Here is an 18,059-nt window from a genome sequence, read left to right as displayed (position 1 = left end):
AAAAAAAAAAAAGAAAAAAAAAAAGAAAAAAAAAATTTCCATACCTCTCTGCCATCGCACGTCGCAGCCACGACCCTCGACACGACTCGCACGTCGCATGTCGAAATCGCTCCCATGATCTCTCTGCGTCGATAAAGAGTCGAAGAGAAGAGGGCTTCGACTCTCTTACGCACATCCCGCAAGCTCTCTCTCGCTCTTTCTCCTCCCAGTCGGACCGGAAGCTACAACAGTTGATCGGAAGCAACGAACCCGTCGCCCCTCTGCAGCTGTCCGACTCCACTCCTCCAACTCTTCCCTTCCACGCGGCTGCTCCGGCTCCTGCGTGCTGTTCGAGTTCGCTCCTTCCACGACTTTCTCCCAGCCGGATCGGAAGTCGACGTTTTGATCGGAAGCAGTGCGGGAGCTCGCCAACTGTGAAGTTAACTTTCTCCCTTCCCGTCGCTTCTTCGACTCGCCGTGGCCGGTCGACTTCGCTCCTTCGGCCAACTTTCCCTCCCTGTCCGATCGCAAGCCAGGACGGGAGCTCACTTGTGGAGAAGGTAATTTTCTCCCTTTGCGTTCTTCTTCGGCCAAATCCCAAAGTCCACCGAACTAAGGGATTTAGTAAATACGGGATCTAAGCCGTAAATCCTTAATCCGAGATTTAACCATCGCCGGGATTTAACGCACGCACCGAAACCATTGGCTGGATTTAGCCTGAATCCGGCCAAATCCCGTAACTTCGCCGAACAGAGAGTTAGAGGGAGAAGAGTTATTTAGTTTTTAATTAAAATTAATTTTAATTATGATTATTTTAATTAATTTTGATTAATTACTGTTATTATTTTTAATTAATTATATTATTATAATTAATTATAATTACTTAATTTAATTATATATTAATTATTTTTAAATGATAATTAATTAATAAAAATAATTAGTTATAATTAATTAATTTTAATTATAATTAGTTATTCTAATTTAATTAATTATTATTAATTATAATTGATTATAATTAATTAAGAATTATAAATTAATTATTTTTAATTATAATTAATCAATATTTATCAAAATTAATTAAATTTAGTTATAATTAATTATTTTAACTATTATTTATTATAATTGGTTTAAAAAAAAAGATAGGACCCCCTTTGCCTCGATCCACGAGCCACCGCCGGTCTTCAAGGTATAAATTCCTAACTTAAAACCCCACGCTCGACGTGCTTGATGCACTGGTAGACCTCTTATATGTGTTCTTGTAGCACGGTGAGGGGGAATCCAGTGCAACATGTACGATGAGGGAGGTAAGCCCTATACACGCTTTTGTAGCGTGGTGGAAATTGTCCTCGACCTCGACATCGGCGCCAACAACTACTACGCAAAGGTATGATGTTCCAAATCCCACTCTCGATGTTTGCGGCGAACCGGAGAACCACCTATACGTGCTCTTGTAGTACGGTAGGAGGGAGCCCGATGCGACACATACGGCGAGGTGGGTAAGCCCTATACACCCTCTTGTAGCATGGTGGGGAAGTCACTGGTGTTCTCATACGGGTACTGTTGAAGGCCCCATACACGCTCTTGTAGCGTGGTGGGATGAAAAGATATACGGTCGCGGTGTCTAAGGACACCTACCATACACGCTTGAGTAGCGTGGTGGGAAGACCCAGCTCCCCTACTTTCCCCCAAGCGGGGGATATGCCGGGGTGCTGCCGAAATTTTCACTTAAGTACACGAAGCCTGAACAATATAAAGATATCATTTGAGCAGCAGTACGAAGGACTTCAAAGGACCTGTACTTGAACATAAATACATAGAACTTGAACTAAATGTACAGAGGACTTGACTTGAACAGAAATGCATAGAACTTGAACTAAATGTGTAGAGGACTTGTACTTGAACAGAAATGCACAGACCTTGAACTAAAATGTGCAGAGGACTTGTACGAATAACAAGGGACTTGGATTTGAATTAAACTACAAGAAATGAATGAATCCCAAATCCTAAAATGTATAATTAAGATCAAAGTTCAAATGCTAAATAACAATTCAATGCATTCAAACAAATACAAACAAACAGCAGGGGACTCGTGGCGAACAGGACCTTGATGCATACAAGCAATGAACAATAATCAATTCGCAGTATCTGAACAATCACAAACAAATCTCAATTATCAAAATTTATGAATGCATGAGACAAAATACATAGTGGATGATACTGATGAATGCAGCACTCCTACGACAATCACTACAAATGCCTGTTGATTGAGAGGGCAACATTGCAAATGATAATGGAAGACCCGTCCCTACAAGCAAGTACAATCAACAAACCCACCTGAGATTGGTAAAAGGTAGATATGATATTGGTGCAAATGGCTCTCCTACGAACATTTCTAAGAAATCGTAGTGAATATAGTGGTCCCCTACAAATGAATACTTGTGGATAATAACAGTGTGTATATCTTAGGTACAACGAACCACTGTGGACAGAAGTACGGACATCACTTATGACAACGGTGATTAAGATCTTTAGGTACGTTGGGTATAAGGCCGACTCGATGTACGAAAAAGGACCCCCTCTGGCATAATGGAGATGTTTGAGCAAATTCAAACTAAACTTCCTGATGTTCCAAAATTCCTTCTTGATCATGTACTCAGGAAGGAAATAATACTTGCATCCACAAATATCAGAAATAACAAATCCGCTATACTGGTGATCTTAAAAGGAGATCTTTTCAAAGCAGCAGACTTCAAAGTCCATAAGAAACCCTCCTCGGTGAATGAGAAAAGGGGGGAGTCAGCATCAAGAGGAGGAGATGCCTCCTAACATCAAGACCATACCACCACCTAATCCGCAACATTCGTACTAGCGGATAGAAGGCGTGTATTAGCTCTCAAATGAAAAGTTGTGCATCCAAATGGTAGTTATTTGCACAACTACAATTATTTCAAAATACCCCTGCACGTACACCATAAATTGTATACACGACTACCTCCTCTGACTAAGTAGACCAGGGACCACGATGGCCCGGGATGACGAAACCATGGGATCTTGATCGGGTCTATCATCCACTCCCCCACCATCCGCTTTAAGTGTTAGGTGATAAAATTTATATTTTAAATATCAATTTCCAAACATCCAAACTTTCCAAATATTCAAGCCCAATGCTGCTACTATATGCCAGATAACACGTATTTACTACGTATCTGATCAATGAATAGCCTTAATCGAGAGAGGTAATTAACTATAGGGGCTTGCGCCTATAGGAAACCTGAACTCAGATCATAAAGTCCTCGCAAAAGGAGGGCGAAATCTCTAAGTATTGTCTTATCTACAAAACCATCTGCCTTCCAAAATTCACCCCGGAACTTAATTCCGTTAAAACTCCATCGTCAAAACAAAAAGCAAATCCGCACGGCCGGGAGGCCGGGGCCGAATTTTCGGAGCCGACGTCAACAAAGTCAAGGGGACCATACACTATTCTTTAAACAATCAGACTCAAGGAGAGTCATAATATTAGTGTATGTGAATGATATTATCTTGACTGGAAATAATAAAGAAATAAAATTTAGTCTAAGGAAAAGTATTGCCAAAGAATTCGACATCAAGGAAATTGGTAAACTAAAATACTTTATCGGAATTGAAGTAGCTTACTCCAGCAAATGAATATTCATTTCACAACAAAAATACATTAAATATCTTCTAAAAGAAATAGAAAAACTGGCTTGTAAACCATCACCAACACCACTAGAACCAAATCTTAAACTGGGGGAAGTAAAAAAAGATCTAGATGTAGATAAAGTAGCTTACTAGAGACTTATAGGGAAATTGATCAACTTTTCTCACACCAGAACATATATAGAATTTGTTGTAACTATTGTCAGTTAGTTTATGCAGAATCCAAAACAGGCTCATATGCAAGAAGTAGATAGAATATTGTTGTTAAGCTCTACCAAATAAGTCCAAAAGAAACCAAATAAAAAAAAATTCTCTGCCATACCTGCTTGTGTCCTGCTCAAATCCTACACCAAATGTCGTGTGCCACAGTTGCCCATACCCTGTATTAGGCGCCATTTCAGAGTCGTCCCACGCATGCCTTGAAGAGTTGCTTTTCATGTCGTTAAAACGCAAGTGAAATGGATCCTTCAAGTCTCCTCCATAGATCCAACGCAAACCTTTTGCTCCCTCTCTTCCTCCACACACAAGCTCCAGCTCGGATCTCCTCCCAATCCCGTCCAATCCGCCTCCTATAGGACGATCGACCCCAAGGCAACACAAGTCGAAGCCCTTCCTACCCTATCTGCACCATACGCCAATCTCCCACTGACCTATCCGACTGAGACCTTTAACCCCCTCCTCCGACCCATCTCCAACCTCACCATAGTCGTGACCCTTGCCCAAACTTTGGGTTTGTTCAGTCCAGAGAAAGAGAGAGAGAGAGAGAGAGAGAGAGAGAGAGCTCTCTAAGCCGAACCCTACAACCCGATCTCCATCTATCGCTTAGCTACTCTTCCCTAGCCGACACCAATGCCTTGACTCTGATGATCCATCCACGCCATCTCCTCCCTATTATAACTAATTATTATTAAACATAATTAATTATAATTACCTCTCTTGCCTCGATCCGTGTGCCAACCTCGACAACACTTGCGAAGGTATAATCTCCCTAAACCCTAAACTTTGAAAACCCATTCCCGGTGCTTGCAACGCGGCGAACAATCACCCATGCACGCTTTTCTCTAGCGTGGTAGGAGGGAATTCGTTGCGGTGCTTACAACGGGACGGGTAATCAAAACCCCATTTTCTGCGTCGGTGTAAGGTATAACTCCCTAAAACTCAAAACCCCATTCTCGGCATTCGTGTCGAGCCAGAAAACCACCCATACACGCTTTTCTCTAGTGTGGAGGGAAGGAAACTCGGTGCGACACCTTCGGCGAGGTGGGTAGGCCTGATACACTCTCTTTGTAGCATGGTTGAGAAAATTTTAAGTACCCCATACGCGGCTCTGTACTTGCGGGGAAAGCAAACTGTTTTTCCTTTGAAACAGGTACTGAAGACTCATACACGCCTTTCTCTAGCATGGTGGGATTAAAGATTTTTTTGCTGCGGTATAAAACGACACCTATCGTACACGCTTTTCTCTAGCGTGGCGGGAGGCCCAGTTTCCCTTAGTTTTTCCTAAACTGGAGAGACGCCAGGAGGCTGCCGAAATTCAAAGCAAATGGAGGGCCTCATTTGAGCTAAGTACAAGGGACTTGAACTCGGTATTTGAATAACAGGAGACCTAAATGAACCTTGAAGTGAAGTTGAATTGTACTCGAACTTGAACTTTAGCTGGACTGTTGAGAACTTGAGCTTGAATGAACTATAAAAGCTAAATTCATAACAACATACAGGGCTTAAGTGTAATTAAATTTGGACTTGGACTTGTATCCAAACACAAAGCAAAGTGAATAACCAAAATTTGAACCTAAATGAAATGAATTAGAACTTAAACTTTCAAGAAGACAGGGGACCTGATTTACACCTGAATGAACTACAAAAGACCTGAGTCTAAACAACTGAACAAAGGACTTGAATTAATTCTGAACAAAGGATTTGTAATATGACAATCTATTCAATGCGGCAACAAAGAACTTTCAACCTACACGTAAGTAACATGATGCTCGTAGTATCCATACTAGTGGATCCACGAGTTCATGCAAAGAAGACAGTGGGTCGTAGGTAGTTGATATTTGCCTACAAACAAAGATCATACGATCTTTGATGAACAAAGAAGATTAATGCATGAATAGGAAAGGGTCGTTACAATGCCTTGAACATCACTTATAAGCTATAGTATGAAATCCCTAATGGGTGCTACATTCCGTCCACGACGATTATACCAATCAAAGAGATGATGTTAAGTGGTAATAATAATAATGTTATTACTTGCGTCATAAACCGCCAAGCAACATAATGAACGTAGTGGTTTGGCAGTTATTATGCACGATGAATGTAGTATACTTACAAGTAAAGCAAGAGTATTGAGAGGGATATAACCTCCTCCTACCAACGTTGGCTAATTTGTAAATAAATACATGGTAGCCTATCTATAAGCGATCATGGCTGATGTGGTATGTTGAAAAATAGCAATGACTGAAATTTTATGGATACGGGAGATCACAAGAAGACACTGCTGCGAAATACATATGTTATTAAAAAATAATAGCATTAACGGTCATCTTACAAACACAACCAAATGGATTGAAGTAAGCGTTATTATGCATTCTTAAGTAAAACATCAGGGGCATACAATAAGCAATCCAACATGCAAATAGAATATTGTGAAGAATATGACTTGGCTATAAAGCCATGGTATGGGGACTTTTGGAGCATTGACTTGAAATGTTAGACATGAACTCATCCCTAAGCAACAATCAACAAGGAATGCGGAAATGCGCTTACAAGTGATGACACGAAATTATGAAGAATTTGTAATGAGTAAGTTTTCAAATAAGAACTTGCAAATATGAGTAACTCAACAAAAATGAGGTGATTTAAAGTAATCACGATGGACACAAAGAGTTGATTGCAAGTGAATATCAAGGATACAAGTTGATACTCAAGCATATGTATGGATCCTTTGTGATCAAAGGAGAGTAATGTCCCACAAAGACATGAATACAAGGACAATTAATATCTCTATGCAAACAGGTTTTCTAATAATTTGTGGTATTCGACATAACTCACAAATAAGCGATGGGGTTTTGAATTAAGTAACCATGAAGGGACGCAATATTAGCCCTTTCATCAACAATGATTTAGTGCCAGAAAATACACAAGCAAATGAATGAAGCCACCATGAAGGGGAACTTGATTATCACCTACGGAAATCGATAGTAAATGCAAACATACACGTACGTCGCCACTTGCAAGCAGTTTCAGAAAGAGCGTCGTGAGAAACAGTGGATATTCAAGTATCCCTATAATCTACTATCACTCAACATGAAGTAAAATTGATCCTTATACAAGTAAAGACAGCATGTCTGCAGCATACTCAAGATACCTATCAGTTGTTGTAGCGAAGACACTATAACATTTCAACAACTATCCAACCTCAATCTGGTACATCTATCATTCCAATCATCTCAAGGGATGCAACAATTATTTTAGGATTGAATATTATATTTCTCTTATACGACCAGATGTGCCTTCAATAACTACAATGCCCGCTAGAGGTAGTAATCATTGATTTCGACATATATGACATCAGCAAGGACACAATCACCCAAGGTTGAAATGATTGATTCTTTATTTAAGTCAACAAAAAAAAATAGTGATGATGACATGACCAAAGAGTCGCCCACTAATTCCTATACGAGTTCTGGGAAGAGAAAGCCATATCAAATCATTATGAAGTGAATGAATTTCAATTCAACTCGGTCATGAATATTGAGTTGGATAAGATTATTGAGGCTTGCAAGTTCCTCGATGAACAATGGTCGTGCATCCAACATACTATCCACAAGAAAATATTGAAAAGATTACGACGAAATGAACTTCTACGAGCCATTGTAAAAGACCCGTCAATTGTCCAAAATGACCCCAAAAACCCGCATGGGCCCCGGCAAGCGTATTAAAGGAACATGCATGACGTCCAGGGATGCCGCGCGGGTCAATAAATTTGAACCCAATCCTCCTAAGTAGGTAAATAGGAGTCGACAAGGTTCACCAAATAAACATAAAATGTCCCCAAAAACCCGCATGGCCCCGACGATCGTGTTGTAGGAACACACATGACATCTAAGAATGCTGCGCGAGTCAATAAATTTGAACCCGATCCTCCTAAGCAGGTACATAGAAGTCGACAATGTTCAAAAAATAATTATAAAATACCCCCCAAACACCTGCATGATTCCTAGCGAACGAGTTATGGGTATACACGTGACGTTTAGGAAAGTTGCGCGGGTCAATAAATGAACGTAGTTCGAGCCTGATCTTTATATATAGATAGATAGGAGTCTATATGACTTGAATTATCAAGTAGGTATACGGTCAAGGTGTCGACCAGAATATCTATTTTATAAGTTCACATAAGGCCTTCAAAACCTCCAACAAAGAAATTCATCAACAAAAGCATAAAGCCTACGAAACTCGATCCTCTATCGACACCTCGATAAAGTCGACAAGGTTCAATCCACAAATGAAAATGATCACAACCACCCCGATGATGATCGTGTTGAATATAGATCTCAACTGGAGAGATTAATTTCAAATATTTCAAAATATCATCCCAAATACCTGAAAGTCCAAGAAATCCAAAAATCATTCCAAACCCAAAATGTTTAAAATTGAAACCCAACCATCAAATGCTTAAACCAAAATCCATCAACCCTCCGCAACAGTTTGCAAATAACTTCAATTCATATAGAGCCAATACCTAGTCGAAAATATTACTAGGATCCATTCTCAAATAATCTCATGTTAGTAAGGACGTGGTACGTGCCCTCTAACTGACAGTTTTGTCACCCAATGGCACCGCGGGATAAATAGTTATGACCTGGGACCCTCTGAACCGAGTGGTTTTGCCACCAAATAGCACCACAAAATAGCAGTTATGGCCAGAGCCAATACATTCCTTAATGACATCAAATGCTTGAGATTCGAATCAATAGGATATAATTGATAGAGCATAAAGCCCTCTGTTAGTTAAGGTGGATTCAAATTCGTCCATTTAAACAAAAACCCATCCCAAGTTTAAAAGGTCCCCTTGGACGAAGCAACCCATAGTTGCCGACAAGTATCCTTCTGTCAGGTTGGGTCGACTACCTCCTCTGACTAAGAAGAACAGGGACCACGATGGCTAGGGACGATAAAACCATGGGATCTTGATCAGGTCCATCATTCATTCCCCCACCATCCGCTTTAAGTGTTAGATGGTGAAATTTATACTTTTAAATATCAATTCTCTAACCATCCCAAATGCCCAGTATTATATGCCGTATACCATGTATCTACTGATACGACGTATTCACTGACGACTAGCCTTAATCGAAAGTTCTCTCTCGTGATCAGGAGGGGCAATTAACTATAAGGGCTTGCGCCTATAGGAAACCAGAACTTAGATCATAAAAGTCCTCGCAAAATGAGGGCGAAATCTCTAGGTAGTGTCTTATCTACAAACCCATCTGCCTTCCGAAAATTTACCCCGGAACTAAATCCATTAAAACTCCCCTGAAGAAGAAAAGCAAAGCAGGGGAGGCCGTGGCCGAATTTTCGGAGCCCACAACTACACTACCTTAAGGGAAATCAAGATAAAGGAATTTCTTAAGAAGAGACCATAAAGTAACCCTAGAAGCATGCACTAATACAGATTATGCAGGATAACCAGTAGACAGGAGATCTACTTATGGATACTGCATATTCCTAGAAGGAAACCTAGTTACATGGAGAAACAAAAAATAGAATGTGGTAGCAAGATCTAGTGCTGAAGCAGAATATAGAGCTATGACCTTGGGAATATGTGAGATAATATGAATCAAGATAATTCTAGAAGACCTAATGATTATGTGGGACGACCCCATGAACATTGAGACAACAAATTAGAAATCAGCATAACCCACAATCCAATCTAACATGACAGGACCAAGCACATAGAAGTGGACAGTTATTTTATTAAAATATATATATATACAATGCTGTAGTATTTATCAACCATATACCGTCAAAAGATCAACTTGCAGATATCCTTAGCAAAGGATTGGAAAGCTCTGCCTTTCTCAAAACGATTGCCAAGCTGGGAATGACAGATCTATATTCCTCGGCTTGAGGGAGAGTGTTAAATCTCAGCCTCTCAATCCAGCATTAATCCCACGGCTGCAAGTAGCGATCCGTCGAAAGCTCATCTCACGCTAAGTGTCTTCCTTAGTTAGGTAGCAGAATTAGGAAGGATTATATTACCCTTTAATTTGTAGTTATTTGTTTCTTTATTTAAGCATCTTATATAGTCTATAAATAGGGATTATATTGAATAAAGTTTTAAGCTTTTTCCTCTTAAACTTATTGTTTCAACATTCCCAAATCTCCTACCATAGTAACCCAAATTGTTGCAATCTATAGCCAAAACCCTTTCCATAAACATATGCCAATCAATTCTTAATTGACTCAATGAGACATTCATAAACCTTCCATCTATAACCAGATCTCCTTCCATAAACATGTATGAATCAATCTTGATTAACTCAATAACATTTTTCTAAGTCTTTCTTCCAAAAGATTTCAATATCATAAGCATTCAGCTTCCTTCATTGCAATCCTAATCTCTTTCTTACTTTGAATACTAGCATCATGTCCCAAACCAACACCTAATAATATCCTTCCTTAGTAGCCTTAAAGCATTTATAATAAGTGAGAATGCTTAATTAAATTAATGATTAAAATAAGATTTGATTCCGTCATACTTTCCTTTTCTCCGACCTAGGTGTTGGTTAGGTTTTGTTTTTTAGGTGTGTGTTAGGTTTCTCTACTCTTCCTCTCTCCAAGGATTATGATTTCCAACTTTTCTCTCTTTCCTCAAATATCTCTTTCAATATCTATTCAGTATTCACCATCGCTCCATCACATAACATTATGTTGTGTATTAAAATGCTACCAATAAACAATTTAGAAGGTTCATCATTGAGCCCAAAAATAAAAAGAAAATCACAAAAGTGAAAATCCTTTTCTCAGGGATTGCACACAGAAAGATGAAGACTTTATCCAGTAACAAAACAGAAATTAAATCATGGGGAAAACTATTGTTCAACTACCTTATAACGCTCATTGATTCTTTCGATCAAAGCAAAAGAACAAAAACCATCGAGTTTGGTTTCTTCTGGTGGGGTGAACTGAATATAATGAATGATTGCTAAAAAAGGCTTGGTGAAATTAATCAGTTGAAGATACCATCATATTAAAAACAGGAGCGAAACCAGCAAATTTTTTTTAGGGTGGGCAAATTAATTTTATAAATAATTAAATATAAAAAATATATATAAGACATAATTCAATACAAAATTTTATATTTCATTATAATTGATGAAATGAGCAATGCTAACAAACTTTTCAATCTATTTTATATTTTTTATAATATTGCATTACTACTTTCAAATTTTATCCATCTCGTTGAGATCATATCTCCAAATCAAAGGTTGAAGCCCTAAGTAGGAAGACTGTCATTAGAAATATTTACCCGACCTTTAACACTTCAAATATTAATCCATTTACTAAACAATAAAATAGGAAAAACTCTAAATATAAACGTAAATATTTGGGAATATCTAATCGAATATGTATAACCTGAATATTAATATGAGCTGAATAAGCAAAAGAATAAAAAAAAAAGGTGCAAGTAATAATGAACAATTTTTATATATCATTTATTAAATTAAACTAATTGTCTTACGTCAAACAACACCAGTAAATAAGTAGATACTCTTTGTTTCTAGTTTATCTTAACTTTTTGTTATTGCTTTGTCTCAACTTATTGTCACTATTTTTTAAGGGTTGTATTTCGTTAAAAATTAATAATACAAAGAGTACTTTAGAATAATACAAAAACGGTTCGATTATTCATATTGTGAAAAAAAATTCATGCAAAATAACATATTCTTAGATTAAAAAGTAGTATGTCCCTTTACCTGATATCCATATCTCGGAAGCATTTATGTGCTCTCGGTTCATCCAAAAGAACTTTCAAACTTGGCCACTCTATGATTCTAAGATGCCCATCCTAAGGACAGAAAGATAGATCAGCGGTAAATCAACAATTGTAGATTTCTGCGTACAAAGTTAAAAATGATTTATGCAGTTCACATGAAAATAGATGGCCAATTGAATGAGATGACAGCAAAACACATATACATTAGCTGCTTGGTTTTGTCATGATGAAGAGAAAATTTGGGATATCAAGACTTTGTGAATTTTTTTAGGCATTAAAAAGGAGAATAGCTTAGAGGACCACAAGTTGTTAAATAGACTAATAAACTATAACTTGTGCGTGCAATAAGGAAGATTGGCCATAAACTACTCAATAGGCATATACCTGTCCACCAGTGACAAATTTGGAACCATCTGTGCTAAAAGCAAGACACTTCTGAGGACCAACAGAATGAAGAGGAGGTAGATCTTTGGCCACGAGCTTGAAGATTAAATCTCGATCACACAATTCAAATAATCTGCAAATTCATGAATTTTCAGGAACATTGTATCATTCATGAAGAATACGTTACCATGATAAAAATAATAAGATCTTATAGCATATCGTGACTACCCTTTCAAACACAATAGAAAAATTGAAGAAACTTAAAATGCAAAAAATAAGCAAGGTAGTTCATATAATTTGATCATGCATTTCTCATTTTCGATACAATAATAAATAAGAAAAGTGTGAAGTGGCTGGCAATAAAATAAAAGCGAACCAAAGAGATATACATTGAAATCTTTAGTCTAGCAATTTCTTTTTTTTCTCTCTTTTTTCGTCAAGAAAAACACAAAAAGATTTACTCAAAATAAAACAAAAAAATTGTAGTGACCGGCAGCATCAGCCCAAATAGTACCCCAATCATCGTCTTAGATCAATTCTCTAAGGATTGTTTACTGAACATGGGAAAATGTTTTACATGTGCAAGTAGTGCAGACCACAGACAACAATATCAAATCTTTATCCCACTACGTGAGGTTGGCAACATGAATACTTTTTCTCCTTTGTGTCCAATTAAGAGTCAAATTCTGAATTAAATCTAATAAAAAATATCATTTTTAATATTTTCTAACCAAGTCTTTTAGGTATATCTCTACCTTTCTTAACATATGCCAAATCTAATACATTACTCATCTAATTGAGTTGGAAGCTATGATGCACAGACACAGACATGGCGACACGGATACGACATGACACGGACACGATACACGTCAGTTATTGAAAATATAGGACACGGACTCGGGTTGGACACGATATTATAGTTTTTATATTTAAAAAATAGTGTATAAAAATTAAATAAGTATAATTTTAAAAATAATTTGAAAATAATAAGTTATTTAATTAGAATTTATGCCTAAAATGATTAGTATTAGGATGTCGAGAGTCAGACGTCTGTCGTTTATCAGTCACCGAGAGAGGAGATGAAAATACCTTCACTGCCAAAAAGAAAAGAAAATGAGAATATTCGATGATTGGGTATTAAGTGTGGACTTTGATTTGATGTTGTGGATAGGAAATAAGAAATTTAGTTTAAATCCCACCAAATACAAGAAATTATATTTTAAAAATTTCATAAAATATTTAAGATACGCATGTCCAATTTGTATTTAATATTTTTTAATCGGACACATTTTCGGCGTGTCCGACATGTGTCGGAGGAGTGTCGGACGAGTGTCGTGTCAGATACGATGTCGAACATTGCACTCCTCTTTGAGGAGAAGTGTCGGTGCATCATAGGTTGGAAGGCCTACATTTTATGTGTCCAATAAGTATTACATATCAAAATACAAAAACAAGGGAGAAAATTTTACTTCAATATAAATCAAAAATATGAATTTGGCAATTATTCGCAATTTAAATTAAATCAAATGAGTGCAAAAGAGGATGTACAACTCATTAACATAATAGCATAGCTCAACGAAGTAAAGGTGGATTAAAATAATGAGAAGAACTACAGAAAAGCATAAATGTTTACTCTATCGGATTTAAACATAGATGTATAAAACGGGAGAGCATGTATAATGCCAACCACATAAAAATTACGGTTCACAAAGATTGGGATGTTAGATAAAAATGCTGGAATATAATTTTTCAAGTTTGTTAATTGTTTAATTCAGACAAAAGAGAGATAGAAGGTTGAACATTTATTACACTACTCGCCAACTAGCTACTTAGGAATACTAAAAAACTTCTAAAACTTAATAAATTATTGATTCACAAATGCACTTTTATCAAACCTATTGAATGCTTCTATAAACAAAAATCATCAACATCATTAGCCTTATCCCAACTATTTGTAGGCATTATAAATTTTCATTTTCAATTAGTTTATTGTGAGTGTTTTATGAGATTATAAATTTATTCTTCATAAATCTTTTTTAACAGCTTTTATCCATGTCACCTTTTTTTTTTTTTTTAAATCTACTACTCAATTTTCCTTTATAATCTTTCAACACAACGTTTAACTACCCGTACAATGGGTTCATTTTTAATCATTGTTGTCTATATCTAAAACACCAAAGTCTAGTTTCAATTGCTTTAGCTTCAAAGGATGTTACTCCAACCATCATTTTAACATATAACTAAAAAAATGTTGATATATGGTATTAAAAATTTGTGAATTTATATGACTAAAAAATTATCATGGAAGATTTAAAGGTAGAATTAAAAGTTTAATGAAAAGGTTCGATGAGGCTCTATTTTCATAGTAGGTTATTGATTAATATTGCATATAACCTCGTGTAGCATAAACATAAAAAGCATATTGAAGTTGATAGACATTTTATAAAGAAGCTTGAAAATGATATAATTTATACTTTGCACATAACCATAGATAAAAAACTTCCTAACATTCTAAATAAAGGATTAGGGTTAGAATTTCAAAAATTATCAGACAAACTTGGAATGGATATCATTCATTCATTCACTTAAGGAGCATGAAACACTTACAAATTTTGGAGTTGCAGCTAGCTGGATGAGTTTCTAGTTATAAGTTGGGTTTGTTGATGCGGATCAGGTTGGACGATCCTCTAGGAAGCAAAAGGAGAAGAGGTTTCAATCAAGACAAGTTCTAGTAGTTCTTACTATTGGGATCAAGGCAAGGTGACAGTGATTTGGGCTTTAAGAACTAGTTGTGATCTCTAAATCATTAGCAGTAGAGTCCATCAACAAGATCTTGGACGAGTGGAAAATTCAGAATATGATGAGGTTGGGGATTGTGAGTGAGAGATGCTAAAGTGATAAGACATTAAGGATCTAGAAGATGATAGCATTGCGGATCATTGGTGATTGATGAAAGGGTAATCGGAGATTGGGGCTCTAGAAGACATCAAGGTAGGGAAGAGGCATTCAATGGCATCGTTTAAATGTCAATGGGGTCTTGGATGAGCGGATTGTCTGGATAATGGATAGGTTGGAAAGAGGGTTTCAACAAATACATTCAAATTTCAATGATATATTGGACGCCTAGACAATTTTGGAAGGTGGAGAAGTGGGGAAGAGGGTTTTGATGGTGAAGTTCAAATCTCAATGAGATTCTGCATATTGAGACTGATCTGAAAGAAGGTGGGCCAGAGGGGGTGGGTATAGGCAATCGAAGGTGTGAGAATATCAATTGTTACAAGCCTACATAAAAGAACAAGAAAACCATGGGGTAGGAGGATCAAAAATAAGGAAGAGAGAGAAACAAGTATAATTAGACAAATGGAGGGTGCAACTCCAAAAAGAATAAAGAAAAGAGAGAATAACAGAAGTAAGGCACACTTCTATTCATTATATATTCCTCCCTTATTGAGAGTATTGAACAAGAAAGCACCTCCCATCGCCCACTAACCACTAACCAACCCAAACTACTAATTACAATTGTTATCCCTTGAACTTTCCCCAATCACACAGAATTCCACACCCACTAATTTGCAATCTTAATCGACCCTCACTAGCAAGACCGCATACGGAAAAAATAGCAAGCAAGTACCAACTTTTCCGTGTAAGACAGATAAAAACCACGCTTACTTGCAACCTTTGGCCGTGGAGCAAACAATCTCCTCTCCACTGGGATGCACTGCAAAGCCCACGGGATCCCCGTCTTCTTCTCCCATCGCACAGGTCACCTGATATAAGAAGAAAAATTACGGATTTTAATGTAAGAAGTAACGCGAACGGGAGAATTAAGAGAAAGAGAAATCGAGGAAGATGAACCAGGGGATCGGCCGATAGCGAGGCGGTTTTGACATCGAATGAGAAGACCTCAAGGAGAGGCAGGGAGACACCGATCTTCGGCTTGCCTACGACGACCAGCACGCGGTTCTCCGGGCGCCTGATCCATGACGCACACGACTCGCTTCCTCCCTCCATTCTCGAATTTTTCTCCCTTTTCTCCTTAGATGGTTTTTAGTTTTATTAAAAAAAATTTGAGTTTTTTAGATCATATATATAATGCTAAGGAGGTCTTGGCTATATTCAGTAAAGACGATCCTTTAAATACCGAGGGGCTGTTTGGCAACAAATGATAAATCCGGATTTAGTAAATTTGAAATTCTGAAAACTGTTTGATATGTCAAATGTTAAATCCTGTTAAAATATGAGAAAATATTTGATAACATATATCAGGATTTATGGCAGTTCGGGATTTAAATTTAAAAGAGATATTTATGAAATCAAGATTATTGTATAAAACATAATAAAACCAATTATTCTGTGTGGAATCCGATCACAAAGATGTGTTCGGTCACCAATAGTCGCCAATAAAAACATTACGCGTGGCGTGTTTACGTGGAAAGTTAAGTCCCGACCCGTTTGTCATTTCAGACCAACTGTAGACTAAAAGACACAAGGCCCGCCCAGTAAATACAATGAAAAATGCAGAAAATTTTAACATTTACGAAATTCCACATTTCGGCCATTCGCTCCAGTTCTCCCGAGCTTCCTACAAAAAACATCTTCTGAAAAAATCCAGCAATCTCTTCTGCTCATCATGGAGGAGGGAAAGGATTCACCTGCAAAGAAAAAGGTACGTAAATGCTTACAATGACATAAAATGAACTACGTATTTGTTTGGTATTCAATGCGTATTTGCTGAAGAAACCAAAAAATAAAATAATTCTGAGAACTATAAAATATTATATTTATCTCACCGTTTACGTTCTCTCTGCGTATTTTCTTTGTATATAATGTGTTTATTCTGCATATATTTTGCGTGTATTATGCGTATATGTTGAAGGCAAACCCTAACATTTTATAATAAATACTTTGGATCTTTAAATCATAAAAATAAACTTCTAATAAAGAAAAACGATTAGTGTAAAAAACCTTAGATTTCTGCTGATATTATTCGTATCCGTTGCGTACATTGCGTATGTAATGCTTATAGAATGCGTATACGTTGCGTAAAGAATGCGTATAATATGTGTACTCTGCGTATGCTTTGCGTATTTTATTGCGGTTTATATGCGTACTTAATGCGTATCACTTGCTTCTCTAAATTAATTTTAGTTTCTTAATTTACGCAGATTTACATCCGTCCTATATATTATCGATGTTATGTTTCGACATTTAGAACATTTTGTGATACTTTTTCTGAGATAATTCCTAGAAGTTGAAGAAAAGTTGAAGGACCTGAATATTTACCAATTTCTTCATTTTCTTATATTTGAGCAAAACGCCCCACTAATCTACCAGCTACTGACAATATGGAATATTCAAAAGTAAAGTTTTATTATAGAGGGTCATGTGGTTCCTTTCACAGCTGATGAAGTGGCCCTTCTTAATGGTCTTCCAAACATAGGTGAGGAGATTACCTGGATGACCTTGCCCACTTCAACAATCACTTCAAAGGATATAAAGTCTGAAATACTTGAGTTGACTAGAGAAAGCGCCCCAGATACTATGTTGAAAATATTTATTTTGTATTTATGTTCTAATTTATTTTTCCAACAAAGCAACTTCAAAATTTCTAGGTTGTTAAAAACAATAGCAAATAATGTTGATGATTTTTCATCAATTAACTAGGCATGATCAATTTGAGAATGCCTGGTTGGAGATTTTAATAATGTATATTTGAAGATCTTAAAGAACAAGCCAACAAGTTATGTCAATGGATTTGTAACACTGCTAATTGTGAGTGCTAAAACAATTTTAATTTAACATTTAATTTGACTGATTGATTTGCTAAAATTTACTGAGAAGATCTCAATTTTAGGCAGGTTTGGTTCCTAGAGAACACTTCCATTCATCTCCCAAAGTACCCTCAGAGAAGGCCCCGTTTCCTTCAATGGGGCGATGACATTGTATATAACACTAAGAAGACAGCTAAATTATTTGTTAATTTGAAAAGAAGACAGGTATACATTGTGAAAATATT

The 18,059-nt window shown here is 36.8% G+C and overlaps 1 protein-coding gene across 2 annotated transcripts in view; it reads right to left on the bottom strand.

Moving 5' to 3' along the window:
- LOC110109317 (SEC12-like protein 1) overlaps nt 1–16,105 on the bottom strand; it is a 43,916-nt gene extending 27,811 nt beyond the window's left edge. For both annotated transcript variants that reach the window (XM_020840330.2, XM_020840331.2), the window contains exons 1-4: nt 15,899–16,105; nt 15,713–15,810; nt 12,044–12,176; nt 11,640–11,731 (exon numbers count right to left, since the gene is read on the bottom strand). In XM_020840330.2, coding sequence (XP_020695989.1) covers nt 11,640–11,731; nt 12,044–12,176; nt 15,713–15,810; nt 15,899–16,054 — 479 coding nt within the window. In that variant the 5' untranslated portion in view covers nt 16,055–16,105. The remainder of the gene's footprint in view (nt 1–11,639; nt 11,732–12,043; nt 12,177–15,712; nt 15,811–15,898) is intronic.
- Between the last annotated feature and the right edge of the window lie 1,954 nt (nt 16,106–18,059).

Source organism: Dendrobium catenatum, unplaced genomic scaffold (assembly GCF_001605985.2).
Source record: "Dendrobium catenatum unplaced genomic scaffold, ASM160598v2 fragScaff_scaffold_703, whole genome shotgun sequence".
Classification (NCBI taxonomy): domain Eukaryota; kingdom Viridiplantae; phylum Streptophyta; class Magnoliopsida; order Asparagales; family Orchidaceae; genus Dendrobium; species Dendrobium catenatum.
The sequence above is the reverse complement of the archived record's forward strand: the minus strand, read 5'-3'. Positions and strand labels throughout refer to the sequence as shown.